At 37.6% G+C, this 14,537-nt stretch overlaps 1 protein-coding gene across 3 annotated transcripts in view; it reads right to left on the minus strand.

Annotated features, from left to right (window-relative positions):
- FOCAD (focadhesin) overlaps nucleotides 1-14,537 on the minus strand; it is a 314,675-nt gene that overhangs the window by 201,403 nt on the left and 98,735 nt on the right. For all 3 annotated transcript variants that reach the window (XM_079927956.1, XM_079927957.1, XM_079927958.1), the window contains one exon: nucleotides 4,229-4,486. In XM_079927956.1, the coding sequence (XP_079784082.1) occupies nucleotides 4,229-4,486 (258 nt within the window). The remainder of the gene's footprint in view (nucleotides 1-4,228; nucleotides 4,487-14,537) is intronic.

Raw genomic sequence — 14,537 nt, forward strand, 5'->3', positions numbered from 1 at the left:
ACCTATAGTCTTTTGCCGAATCACTTATCTATGTGAAAAGTAGCCTCCTCCTCCAACACCTCTATTATTCTCTAGGATATAATGCTTCAGATGGAGAAATGTCAATTCCGATAGCTAGAGGGAAGCTATAGTTAATAATATAGCTAATATAATAAGTGGTTATTATAACAATTATATATTTAATATATTAAATATTATGTAATAATTAGCCAATGATATAGCTAATATAATATAGCTAAGCCAATAGATATTAGAGAAGGTTTTAAGAGGTGAATAGTATCCCTTTCTTCTCAAGGGGCCAGGGGCCAGAGTAATAATGTGGGGAACTGGGGGGAAGGCAGGGGAGTCCCACGAAGACACAGAGAAAAGTTTACCTGAGGCTGCCAGAAGGAACATGGGTGGGATATTACTGGAAACCAAGGTCAGAGGTGGCAAAGAACTAAACATAAACTCCAAAAGGGACATGAGAGTTAGGAAGAGAGGAAGAAAAAGTAAGGTTTCTTGCTGAGAGTATTAGAAGCAAGATACAATCAGGTATATGGAATGGGTTGAGGAAAGTGGTACAGAACTGGTGCCATCGCCAGTTAAGTTTCTATAGAGGCACACAGTGCAGGTCACAGAGCCAGACGTGGTTCTTAATTAGTGAGCTGTCGCTGTGCTGGGCTCACCTGAAAGGGGAGATAGGAAGTCAATCAACAGGTGTTGATTAAGGGTTATTAACCTCTTCTTAAGGAGGCTGTTATCAGTCTCAGACATTTCCAAACTGTCCACAATCATGTTTCATAGATTAGTCAATCATTTAATAAGGGTTCAAAATATGATTTGATATTGCCCTTTAAAAAACCATTCAATTAAAATTTAGAAAATGTCCTTATTTAAGCCTGGGGTTCACATTATCCCTTATTAGAGCCTATGTTTATATTCACTACCACTGATTTCAAACTAGATGTGACCAGATCTGGACAAATCACAGAGTTAGGAAATAGCTCTCTGAAGAAGAAACAATAAGCCCAACAGGACGTTACTGTTTATGAGCCATGAAGCCATGTGCTTCAACCGTCATTCAGGCATCTCTGAAGGCAGCATGAATGATTTACATCAAACTGTGGGGAAAAAACCATTACTCACAGTATCAGAAAGGCAGGAACCGTTATATAAACATAACCAAAAAGCACATGAATCCATCATCTGCAATTTCCAGAAAAAAACACTAATTTAGGAATTAGATGGCGTTCCCATATATTATAAGCACAGACTATGATACGAAAATCTCTCTCTAAACTAAATCAATGTGTTTAAAAACTTTCACGACTTCCATGGGAATTCACACAGGATGCTCATTCTTGGATCTCTCCCCAGAACACTCTAAGACATTCCTTCCAAGAAAGAAAAGGCACTTAATTTTTACTGAGAGCTGCCTGACCTGAGCTTGTATCTTCTGCAAATTAAGTCTCATGATGTCTGGATAAGAAGACTATATGGATTATCAGTAACTGCTGACAGCATTTCTAGATATGGAAAAAAAAAGTTCCTTACTATTTTTTTCAAGTGTCAATTTATTGCTGTAGCCTTGAGTAACTATCTAGTTATTTTAACACCATCATCTGTATCCAGTTAACTCTAAAATGGTACTCACAAGGCCAAGTTCCCTTCAGACTACCTAGCTCCATTAGACTTCCATGGCCCATGTATTAAACCCAACAAAAACGCATGCCACAGGGGAACATGGTGAGGGACTAAGGATGAAAACTCACTGGGGAAGGGGATCCATCAAAGTACCTGATAAGTAAGAAGAATAATTACATTTTTAAAGAAGTATATTTTCTTATCATTATTAACACTAAAAGTGTTAGTTGATATTGATAACTTGCATTACTATGAATAAGTACTATCAAAAATAATTTCTATTAATACCTTAGAATGAATAATCATAATCACACTAAACACACTTCAAATATGGCACATCTCTTTCAAACTTTTCAAATATTTTCTCTCACAAGGTCTTAAGAGTAGAATTCTTACAATAAATTATGGTGTCACACAAACACAATACTGCAGGCCAGTGAACTCTATATAAGAGGTTAAGTGACCACCAAAACAGAGTTAGAAGACAGCTTCTAAATTCCTATTCTTACATACCAATTTACTTAGTATCTGCTTATTAGTAGTCTAAGACTTTTCTTTAGTATTGACTCCTCCATGAATTTGAGCCAATGATTGCTTAAACATAATATACCTTTTTATAAGGTAAGGAAGGACAAACACACATGGAACAATACATTTCATGCAGTCATGTCAACTTAATGAAAGAAACAGAAAACACTCCTCCAATAATAGATCTCAACCCTAACTCATCTAACTGAATCTACACCAAGCAGTTACAATTAGAGAATTGCTTTTTCACAATATTCAATCCTCTTCTTCAGGCTGCTTTACCTTGTAGCTAAAAGCCAGAGAAATGATATGATATGGTCACTTCATAAGGAAAAGTGAAGAACACTACCTCCTACTTCTAGTCTTCTTTTATCCTTTTCAAAAGACTTAAATAACTCCACTTGTAAGTTCTTATTAATTATATTGCCTTTGCTTCTGCATGAGTTTGGGTAACTACATTTCAACATTTTACCCTACCATTCACCTTAACAAGCAAAATTACACGGGGTGGTTTTACTCACTTCTTTAAAAACTTCCTAGAAATTATCAACAGAAGTGTAACATATTGACTTTAATTTATAGCACTGCTTCTTAATAAACATTTATTGAATAAATAAATGAACCGGGATGGTCACCCCAGTGCTTCCCAACTTTTTCCATTTCATGGCACACATGAAAAGTGTTTACAAGGATCCTGGATCCCCCTAGAATTTCAAGGACTAAATGCATTTCCTAAGTATCAATACATACATTGATATAACACATGTTCTACACCAGTGGCAAACATAGGTCAGGTAACCTATGGTATGACTTCCTCAGATAATCTCCAGGCATTACCTGTGCATTAACTATTCTAAAGAGATAATCCTACAAGGTGTCAACAGTGATAAAAAGCATTTGGTAGAATTAGGATTGTTACAGAAGCTGAAGGGAGAAATAAAGTAGGAAGCAAGCTGAAGTGTTTCACGTTATGTGAGACAAAGGTACTCTGAATACATTACGGATCCACTTGCAGAATCAGACAGAGAAATCTAGTCAGGGAAAACTTTTGTGAGATAGCAGTTGTTTACCTGACAAAACGGAGTGAGCGTGACAAGTTGGGGACAAAAAGGAATTGCAAATACATTAACTTCATTATCTAGGAAAACATATTTATCCCACCTTCACCAAATTTTTTTCCTATAGGAACACTCCATAAAGAGATGGACTTTTTCTTCACCATGCTTGATAAAGAACACAAGCACAGACACTAAGATAGAGAAGATAATAAAAATGCCATACCTACTTGGTTAGGAAATCCTTCCCTTAACAGGAAATGCATTCTAGAGATTCTATCCAATAGAAAAAGAATTACAGATATCTATGCTAAATATATGGTTAGTTTAAAAGGCGGGGGGGGGGGGGAGTTTTATTAATAATGTCTGATGGTTATCTTATTATTATACTCCAAGAACTGTGCAGATAGGAAAAATGATTATTTATCTTTAGTAAGTTTAATATGTTTATTAAACAACATATCTTTAACATGTTGTTTTATACGGTACTGATCAGCATGTTTTATATGGTACATGATCAGCATGTTAATCAGTACCATATAAAACAACAACCCACTATTTTTTTTGTTTATTAAATGACTGAATAAAAATACGATCAAATTGCAAGAAGTTAAAAAGAGATTAATTCCTATTATACAGGCCCATTTATTCTGAATTAATTTATTTTTCCACCTTAAAAGATTGATATGAGAACTAAGGGATATGCATCTTGGAATAGGGTGCAAGAGTTAATGAAAGCATTACAAATTAGCAAATCCATCAATAACAAAAATAACAGATTAGCATCAGGTGTAGATTCTCTTTCGAAGTGTCTTTCATTAAAGAAACATGTGCATTATGAAGTAGACATCAACTCAGAGTAAAGAGAAAAAAGAAAAAAATGGGAAAATAAAGATAGCAAAAAAAAAAGCAACCTGTACTCTAAAACTCTGATAAAAATTATCCACAATGAAAGAATAATCTACAATTTCAATATTAAGCTTTACCCCCATTACTGCTCCATTATTTTCGTGCTTTACCTGAGAGGAATCAGCTTGGGCAAATTCTGTAGTGACCTTCAGTATCTGACGAAGATTTCGTCCTTTATCTTCAACAAGGAGGTAAGCCAGCAGAAGAAAAACATGCACAGGGATCGCTGTGGTAATAGGGAGCAATGACTCTACGGAAGCTAACCAGTCACTTATCGCAGACTCTTCTCTCATTACTTCAAGGATCCTCCAGGCTGTAAATATTGAACCATACATGCTGGTTATAGGGAACACAAGCTTGTAGGAGAGCTGAAAAGTAAACACAAAAAAAGGCATGAATAAATGAGATAATCTATCCGTCAGGAATACATTTCTGACATTCATTTATTTTTTATATTTCATTGTAAGAAATCAATCCTTCCAACAAAATGAATACAAAATTTTTCCATTCCTGCCCAAAACCTCTCTGCACATATTTAAGCTAATGGGATTACACAAAAAGAAAATAGCTGTCAGGTGGATCTCTAGAATAGTTTACCAATTTTCCTCATGTTTACCATTCGCTCCAAGTTAAGGCAGAAAAAAAAAAAAGAGTCAATATAAAAACCCAGAAGCAACAGAGTTTGGGAAAAGCCATTACCACTTACGAAGTATTCACCAGTGAGAGGGAAGATAGAAAAAAAACACTGTATTTGCCCAGCTCCAGGGCCCAGTAAGAGGCAACTCGGGGCAGATGGCAGATTTGGACTGAGGACAATTCATTTTTGTAACAGACAGTCTGTTGATAGGAACAGAGTTGGTTCAGCTGGAGCCTGGAAATTCATTAATAATTGTGAATAACTCCTGCAAGAAGAAATAGCCTGACAGCTCTAAATTGAAATGATACCCGAAGAAGATGTTATACTTAAGTCAATCTGAGGAATGACTCCTCATGGAAGTCAAGTGGTGCAGTCAGAGTCAGAGACTGGATAGAACTCTGCCAATGTGAGCTGTGTGTCCGAATGGCCCAGGAGAAGCCACAGACATTAATGAGGAATTAGATATTGCCTGCTCAAAAAATAATTCAATTCATTTAGAGTACAATGAGACAAATTAGAAATTTCTAGATTATAACTATCCTGTTATTGGAGACTGACTTACATGGATAAGAATAACAGTTGAAAGGATGAGAAGTAAAAGTTAAGCCTTATAAAACTTTTTAATAACAACTTTATTGAGATATAATTCACGTCATAAAATCCAGACTTTTAAAGTTTATAACTCAGTGAATTTTAGTAATTCATAGAATTGTGTAACCATCATCACCAGTTAACTTTAGAACATTTTTCGTTACCTCAAAAGGAAACCCCGTGCCCATTAACGTCCCTCTTTATTCCTTCTGACCCACAGGCCCAGGCAACCATTAATCTACTTTCTGTTTCTATTCTGACCATTTCATATAGTAGGAGCCACACAATATGTGGTTTTTTGTGACTGGCTTCTTTTACTTAGCATATTCTCAAGGTTCATACATGTTGTGTCTGATAACAATACTTCATTTCTTTTCATTATCAAATAATATTCCACTGTATGGATATACCATATTTTGTTTATCCACTCATCAGTTAATGGACACTGGGGTTGTTTCCACTTTTTGGCTATTATAAATAATGTTGCTAGGAATATTGCTGTAAAAGTTTTTCTGAGAACATAGGTGTTTAGTTATTTCAAGTATATGCTTAAGAATGAAGATAACCTTTATTTGAAAGTAACTGCCAGGATAAAAACATACAGGGAAGCTCTATCTTTACTGATAGGAAAAGATTTCACACAGAAAAACAAAAGATACATATAGTGTGCCTGAAATGCTACTAATTAATTTTTTAAAGGAAAGCACAGAGACCGTATATTTGTATTTGCATATATATGTGTGTGTATACATACACACACACACAAAGAAAAGTATTTAGACAAATACAGAAGAAATTAATAGCTACTAATCTTCATTTTCTATCTTAAGAGTGTGGAAACTGGACAAACAGAATCACAGGTGAGAAAGAGACTTCTCATTGTATACCATTTATAATTCTTACCATTTTAATGTATTACTATTTTAAAAATTATAAATTTTTAAAATTAAATGATACCTAATTTATTATAACCCTGTCTAAGAATTTTTTTCCCAAGAAGATGGAATTCATTAAAGACGAGAGTCAATTTCTTTAGCCTAATGACAAATAGCATTGGACTTGAGATTTAAAAGACCAGGACTTTAGCGCAGCTGTGCCAGCTATCAGCTGTTACGCAAACTCTCTGAGCCTTACTTTCCTCATTTGTAATATGGAACTAATGCCTACCTTCCTGCCAAAATTATTGAAGTTGATAATGAGATAGTATCCACAAAGCACTAGCACAGTGCCTAAAGTTGCAGAGGAAAGAAAAATATTATCCTTGTCATCTTTAGGAGAGAAAAATAAAATTGCTGGATATGAGTATAAGAGAAAATAATTGGAAATCACCATGAACCATAACTCGAGTCAAAAGCAGCAACATTACAGAGTAAACATAGTGAAACAGAAAAGTAATCCTACTTTGCTTAAAGTATTAGTCCAGGTTTAGGCTCTGTTTTTTGTTTGCTTGTTTTCCTAAGGTAGAACAATGAGGAGAGGAGAAAGGCACAATGTTAAATAAGAGATCACAGAACCGCCTCTCTGTCCCATTGAGTGACAGCTGCCACTGGCACAGTCCCAGGGCAAAGGTGCCACCAAGGGTTTTCTCTCAGCACCAGCTACCAAATCCTAGCCCCACCGCCTGGGGGAGGACCTGTGAAAGTGCTGGTAGGCCCTGTGTTTTAGAGGAGAAAGTAGGTGTTTAAAAATAAAAGAGAGGCTCATGTCAGGTGAACTATATCTCAATAAAAAAATAAGAGAGAAGAAAACACAGAAAAATAACATTTAGCTGAATATTAAATGGTTGCAAATCATCTTCAGACGTGAAATAGTTGCAAACCTTTACTTTTTAAAAAACTAATATGAAAAGACAACCCTCGGGGGCTTCCCTGGTGGCGCAGTGGTTGAGAGTCCGCCTGCCGATGCAGGGGACGCGGGTTCGTGCCCTGGTCCGGGAAGATCCCACATGCCGCAGAGCGGCTAGTCCCGTGAGCCATGGCCGCTGAGCCTGCGCATCTGGAGCCTGTGCTCCACAACGGGAGAGGCCACAACAGTGAGAGGCCCGCGTACCGAAAAAAAAAAAAAAAAGACAACCCTCAGAATGGGAGAAAATATTTGCAAATGAAGCAACTGACAAAGGATTAATCTCCAAAATTTACAAGCAGCTCATGCAGCTCAATATCAAAAAACAAACAACCCAATCCAAAATTGGGCAGAAGACCTAAATAGACATTTCTCCAAAGAAGATATACAGATTGCCAACAGACACATGAAAGAATGCTCAACATCATTAATCATTAGAGAAATGCAAGTCAAAACTACAATGAGATATCATCTCACACCAGTCAGAATGGCCATCATCAAAAAATCTACAAACAATAAATGCTGGAGAGGGTGTGGAGAACAGGGAACCCTCTTGCACTGTTGGTGGGAATGTAAATTGATACAGCCACTATGGAACAGTAAGGACATTCCCTAAAAAACTAGAAATAGAACTACCATACGACCCAGCAACCCCACTACTGGGCATACACCCTGAGAAAACCATAATTCAAAAAGAGTCATGTACAAAAATGTTCATTGCAGCTTTATTTACAATAGCCAGGATATGGAAGCAAGCTAAGTGTCCATCATCGGATGAATGGATAAAGATGTGGCACATATATACAATGGAATATTACTCAGCCATAAAAAGGAACGAAACTGAGGTATTTGTAGTGAGGTGGATGGACCTAGAGTCTTTCATACAGAGTGAAGTAAGTCAGAAAGAGAAAAACAAATACCGTATGCTAACACATATATATGGAATCTACAAAAAAAGGTCATGAAGAACCTAAGGGCAAGATGGGAATACAGATGCAGACCTACTAGAGAATGGACTTGAGGATACGGGGTGGGGAAGGGTAAGCTGGGACAAAGTGAGAGAGTTGCATGGACATATATACACTACTAAACATAAAATAGCTAGTGGAAAGCAGCCGCATAGCACAGGGAGATCAGCTCGGTGCTTTGTGACCACCTAGAGGGGTGCGATAGGGAGGGTGGGAGGGAGGGAGATGCAAGAGGAAAGAGATATGGGGACATATGTATAACTGATTCACTTTATTATAAAGCAGAAACTAACACATCATTGTAAAGCAATTATACTCCAATAAATGTTTAAAAAAAACTAATAAAAATTTTCAGGTACACTAAATATTAACAATAAGACATCTGGTAGTACTTCTTTGTCTAAAGAGGACTGACAAAGAAATCGTGAATGCAGGTGAACAATATAGATTTTCATTAACTTAAAAGAACAACAGTTATCTATAATGTTGACTAAAACAGGCTTAACAAAAATGGGGCCAGGATTTGATCTGGAGAGGGAGTGTGGAAACAAACCTAGAGACACTTAAAAGTAGGACCAGTTTTGCTAGAAGGAATTTATCACTCACCAGACCAGAAGCAGAAGACTGGAAAAGATAAAGCCTTAAAGAGTCCTTCAACTCTACACCTCTATGAAGAATCTAGTCAAGAGTTGAGAAGCTTGGTAGTGGTTAATTATCACCAAAAGACAATGAACACCATCCCCGGTATCCATGTTATTAAGAAGACAATGATAACCATTTTGACTGGTGTGAGGTGGTATTTCATTGGAGAGGCTGTGGAGAGAAGGGGACCCTCCCCTACACTGTTGGTGGGAAGGTAAATTGGTGCAGCCACTATGGAGAGCAGTATGGAGGTTCCTTAAAAAACTAAAAATAGGGCTTCCCTGGTGGCACAGTGGTTGAGAGTCCACCTGCCGATGCAGGGGACACGGGTTCGTGCCCCGGTCCAGGAAGATCCCACGTGCTGCGGAGCAGCTGGGCCCGTGAACCATGGCCACTGAGCCTGTGCGTCCGGAGTCTGTGCTCCGCAAAGGGAGAGGCCACAACAGTAAGAGGCCCGCGTACCACCAAAAAAAAAAAAAAAAAAAAACTAAAAATAGCACTACCATATGACACTTCAATTCAATCCCACTCCTGGGCACATATCCAGAGAAAAACATGGTCCGAAGGGATACATGCAACCCAATGTTCATTGCACCACTGCTTACAGTAGCCAAGACATGGATGCAACCTAAATGTCCATCGACAGAGAAATGGATTAAGATGTGACACATATATACAGTGGAATATTACTCAGCCATTATAAAGAATGAAATAATGCCATTTGCAGCAACATGGACAGACCTAGAGATTGTCAAACTGAGTGAAGTAATTCAGGCAGAGAAAGAGAAATATCGTATGATATTGCTTATGTGTGGAATCTAAAAAGAAATGATACAAATGAACTTATACAAAACAGAAACAGACTCACAGATTTAGAGAACGAATTTATGGTTACTAGCAGGGAAAGGTGAAGGGAAGGGATAGTTAGGGAGTTTGGGATTGACATGTACACCTGCTATATTTAAAATGGATAACCAACAAGGACCTACTGTATAGCACAAGAAACTCTGCTCGATATTATGTAATAACCTAAATGGGAAAAGAATTTGAAAAAAGAATAGATATATGTATATGTATAACTGAATCACTTTGCTGTACACCTGAAACTATCACAACATTGTTAATCGACTATACTCCAATATAAAATAAAAAGTTAAAAAAAAGACAACGATAGAAGCCCAAGATCTAATTCCTTTTAACTTCCAACCAAAAGCTTTTACGAAACCAGTTTACTTCAACTTACTATTGATTTACTGTTTCCCTGTAAATCTGAAATGCTGTTATTAACTCCAAGTTCAGCACAAAGATGATAAATCACTGTTCAGCTAAAAAAAAAACTCAAAAAAACGAAGTGGAGGCAATAGAGTATAGGCAAATCTAAACTCTATTTGTCAAACAGACAAAATCTGAATCTCAATCCTACCATCCACTACCTGTTCAATCAGGGGAAGTTAATTAACCTCCCTAATTTCAATTTCTTCACTTGTAAAATGAGTATTATAAGATTATCATCAAGGAAATGCAAATCAAAACCACAACAAAATAGCACTTCACACCCACTAGCATGGTTATAATAAAAAAGACAGGCAATAACAAGTGTTGGCAAGGATGTAGAGAAACTGGCACCTTCATACACTGCTAGTGGTAATGTAAAACGGTGCAGTTGCTTTGGAAAAGTCTGGCAGCTCCTCAAATGATCAAACATGGAGTTACCATATGGCCTGGCAATTCCACTCCTAGGTATCTACCCAAGAAAAATGAAAACCTATGTCCACACAAAAACTTGTATAGGAGTGTTCATAACAGCATTATTCACAATAGCCAAAAGATTAAAATAACCCAAATGTTCAACGGATGAATGAAAAAATAAAATTGGTATCTCCATACAATGGAATATTATTTGGGAGTAGTTTCTTTTTGGAGTAATAAAAGGGTTCTAAAATTGATTGTGTTGTTGTGTACACAACTCTGCAAATATACTAAAAGCCATTGAGTTGTGTACTTTAAATGAGTAAAGCGTATGTACGAGAATTTTATCTCAATAAATCTATTTTTAAAAATAACCAGGGCTTCCCTGGTGGCGCAGTGGTTGAGAGTCCGCCTGCCGATGCGGGGTACGCGGGTTCGTGCCCCGGTCTGGGAAGATCCCAAGTGCCGCGGAGCGGCTGGGCCTGTGAGCCATGGCCGCTGAGCCTGCGCGTCCGGAGCCTGTGCTCCACAACGGGAGAGGCCACAGCAGTGAGAGGCCCGCGTACAGAAAAAAAATTAAAAATAAAAAAAATAACCAGCCTCCCACTGCATGACCCTTGGCAAGTTACCTATCTTCTCTACGCCTCAGTTAACTCTTGGATAAAATTAGACCATTAATATTAGCTACCTCAAAGAGTTTGAGATAAAATCAAATGACTTAATATATGGCAAAGCACTTAAAATGGAGCCTGAACGTAAGACATGCTTAATAAACAGCACCATGAAGCAGGGGCTTTGTTGCCCATCTGGCCAAGGGCCGGAGAGCTTCAACCATTAGTCCAAGGCCACACAGCTGGAAATGGCAAAACAAAACTATTTCAAAGTTACTGTGAGAAATGAGTTGACCCATATAACTTCTTACACAGAGCATGTGCTCAATAAATGTTAACTTTAGCTACAAATAGGACAACAATCTATTAAAAATTTTGATTTTTTTAAGAGACAAATATTCAAAATGCTTTCTGCTTATTATATACTACTTCAAAGCAACTGTGAATGAAACCTACTAGGCACTGCTTTATTCCAAGGTAATAAAGTTCACAGTACTTTATTTAAGTTTGAATAAAGTACATTATCAAAAAGTACCAGTGAATAAATGTATGACAAATCCTAGCTCAGTCACACTGTCTCTAAATCTTTCTGTTGACTAAAACATTTCTCCAGAGCTGAATCTTGCCCTACTATATAATTGCAGGAATTTAGCTTTTAAGTCTCTTTCCCACTTTATTTCACCCAACCATGGCTCCCAAGAGCACGCAAGAGACCCCAGCGGTTGGCTTCCTGTGTCCCAGCTCTGGCCTATGGCACTCCCAGTACACTTCACCAGCTAGCAGGCCATAACTGCAATCTTTCCAACAAGCTGTGATATCAGCCTTGAGCGGGGAGATCCATTTAGTTCCATCCTTGCGTACTCTCCCTCAGCCCTAGAAGTAGTAACTGTTCCCTACATTGGTTATTGAGATATTCCTTAGAGCCTCATTTACAGCTTTCAATAATTAAACACCTTTTACTAGTTAACCATTTTTCGTATTAAGTTTTTCTTTGTTCAAATTATCAGTGTGGTTTCTCTCTCCTAACTAGACCCTGACTCATACACTGGCGCTTTCTCCACCCTCCCCCCAACAATCTTTGGGGTAGGGGGCAGCAAGATTTTAAGGACTTTAGAGTTTACAACCAGTGTTTGATATTTTCACCTAGGAGAACACAAATAGGTGGTTTTAAATATCACATTTAACAGCTACAAAGGGATCCTGTTTTTCATACACCATAAATAAATAAATAAATAAAAGCTTATTAGATTGTTAATCTTTTATTTGAAAGAGATGAATGGCTGGCTTGATATCTTTTTTAATTCTTAGAAATTGGGACAAGTTAAAATATGTTTTATTTCTTGGTTATCAACATTTCAGAAATGGATAGGTAATAGAGAACTACATGGTACAGTATATTTACCCTTTGTTTCATTTATCAGAAGAATTGTACTTCTGAAGAAACGCTTTATTTCTAAACCAAACACTCTTAAGTCGGAGTCACCAATTCAAAAATAAATAATAAAAATATAAACAACAAAACTCTGTGATTTCAAACAAAGTCTTTCTGTAATAAATCAAGACAGTAAAATGATCTTTTGTATTCGTATCAGAAGCACACATTCCTCATTGAACAGAAATTTCTTGAATGTCTACTATGCGGCCAACAATAGGTCAAGTGTGGAGGATGCAAAGACAAATAAGCTAGGGTGTTACCTATTTCTTTAAGTATGTGGAAAATAGAGTATTCAGTTTAACAACTGCTATTTTTAATTTTCCCATCTATAATCAGCTGAAAAAGATAATGCAGAAACACCTAGGGTGGAAAAAATACCAAAAGTTCAACAATTGTTGCCATTTAAATATTAACATGCTTAGAGAATAAAGGCTAAGTGTGAAAAAGGCCAAGATTCCTTCCCTCAGTGAGCTCACAGCATAGTCGAATGTACAAATATGTACCCCCTAAATTAAGACACAACACAACTGAGTAATGCTAAAAGTACTTGGATGCAAAGGAAAGAGAGTAATGAATTCTGACTCAGGGAGGCTGAGAACACTTGGCTGGGTCTTGAAGAATGAGTAGATTAGGCAAAGGAGATAAAAGATCATCCTGTGCAAAAGCAAAGATTCAGGAAGAGACTCGGAGGGTTTGGGGCAAGTTAAATTTACAGGTATGTTTGGAATCTAGAGTCTGGACGGGTGCAGAAGAAAAGCCAACAGTAAACTGTGGCTTAAATTATTTTAAAGGGTGATCATATATCCACTCAAAGGCTCAAGAAAGCAGCACACTAGCATCAGGAGGCATTTACCCCCTAATAGCATTCCTTCCTCCTCCCTCTTCACCAGCTGCTGAAGAGAAAAATCCAGCTATTAGTGCTGATGAATAAGATTCACTCACACCTGAACAAGTAGTAAGCTGAGTACTTACACATTCGATTTAGGGTGATCCTCAGTACATATCACTCATGATTTAAAGGAACAGAACTCTCAGAAATAGTGCCCTGTCCCTACCCCCATTCAGAATCCAAGTATTGTTCTCTATGGGCAAACCAAGAGGGAAGGTAAAAGGCTATTAGAAATTTTTGGCCACAGTGCGTAGTCCTGTCAGAGCAGATGCAAGAACTTCCTTCTCTTAATGCAAATCAATTACCTATTTCAAGTTTTAAAGTTTTAGTCAAACAATTAGGATTGAGGAAACTGTAGCATACATTCAATTTGCCTGTAGGCTACTTTCTGCTGTATGATCAAACAAGAAACAGGACCAGCAATCCCTAACAATGGCTGGATTTTTGCTGCCAGAACATTTAATCATACATTATTAGAGGAATCTCTGCTTTTGCAGACAGAACAACTGAGGCACTAGCTTGCATTTATGTAATGCCTCTCTCTCTGGCGACTTAAGATGCTTCACCAGTTTTATCTTCTTTAATCCTCATTCAATCCCCATAAAAGTCATAGCTGGGAATAATACTACATTTTACCGAAGGCAAAACTCAAGTACCAAAAAAGAAAAAGTCTGACGAATATAGGCCTAGAACCCAGCCACTAACCAGACACTGACAATACTTCTACATTATTCTAACAGGAACCGTGAGACTGACAAAGCAGAGTGGGGTAAGAGGCCCTCAGGCAGGGATAGGAATGGAGTGTGACAGCAGAGTAGGGCCACATACAGGAGGCATCAAAAGCCTCTTAGTTCTTACAGATCCCAGAACTTCCAGGCAATTGAGATTCCCCACCATGGATTGTGGCAGGTCTAGCAATAAGCCGCACTAACTGACAGTGATGACAAAAAAGGGCTCCATGCTCAGAAATGTTGGAGAAGCACTAGGTTAAATAGAACTAGTTCCTTTTCTGCAGGATTCCTCAGGACCTTTAACTACTAATGTACACTGGCAACTCAACAAGCAACAAAGATTACACAGCATTTCCAAAACTTATTTCACAGCCGGACTACCGC

This window comes from Stenella coeruleoalba, assembly GCF_951394435.1.
Source record: "Stenella coeruleoalba genome assembly, chromosome: 7".
NCBI classification, from domain to species: Eukaryota; Metazoa; Chordata; class Mammalia; order Artiodactyla; family Delphinidae; genus Stenella; species Stenella coeruleoalba.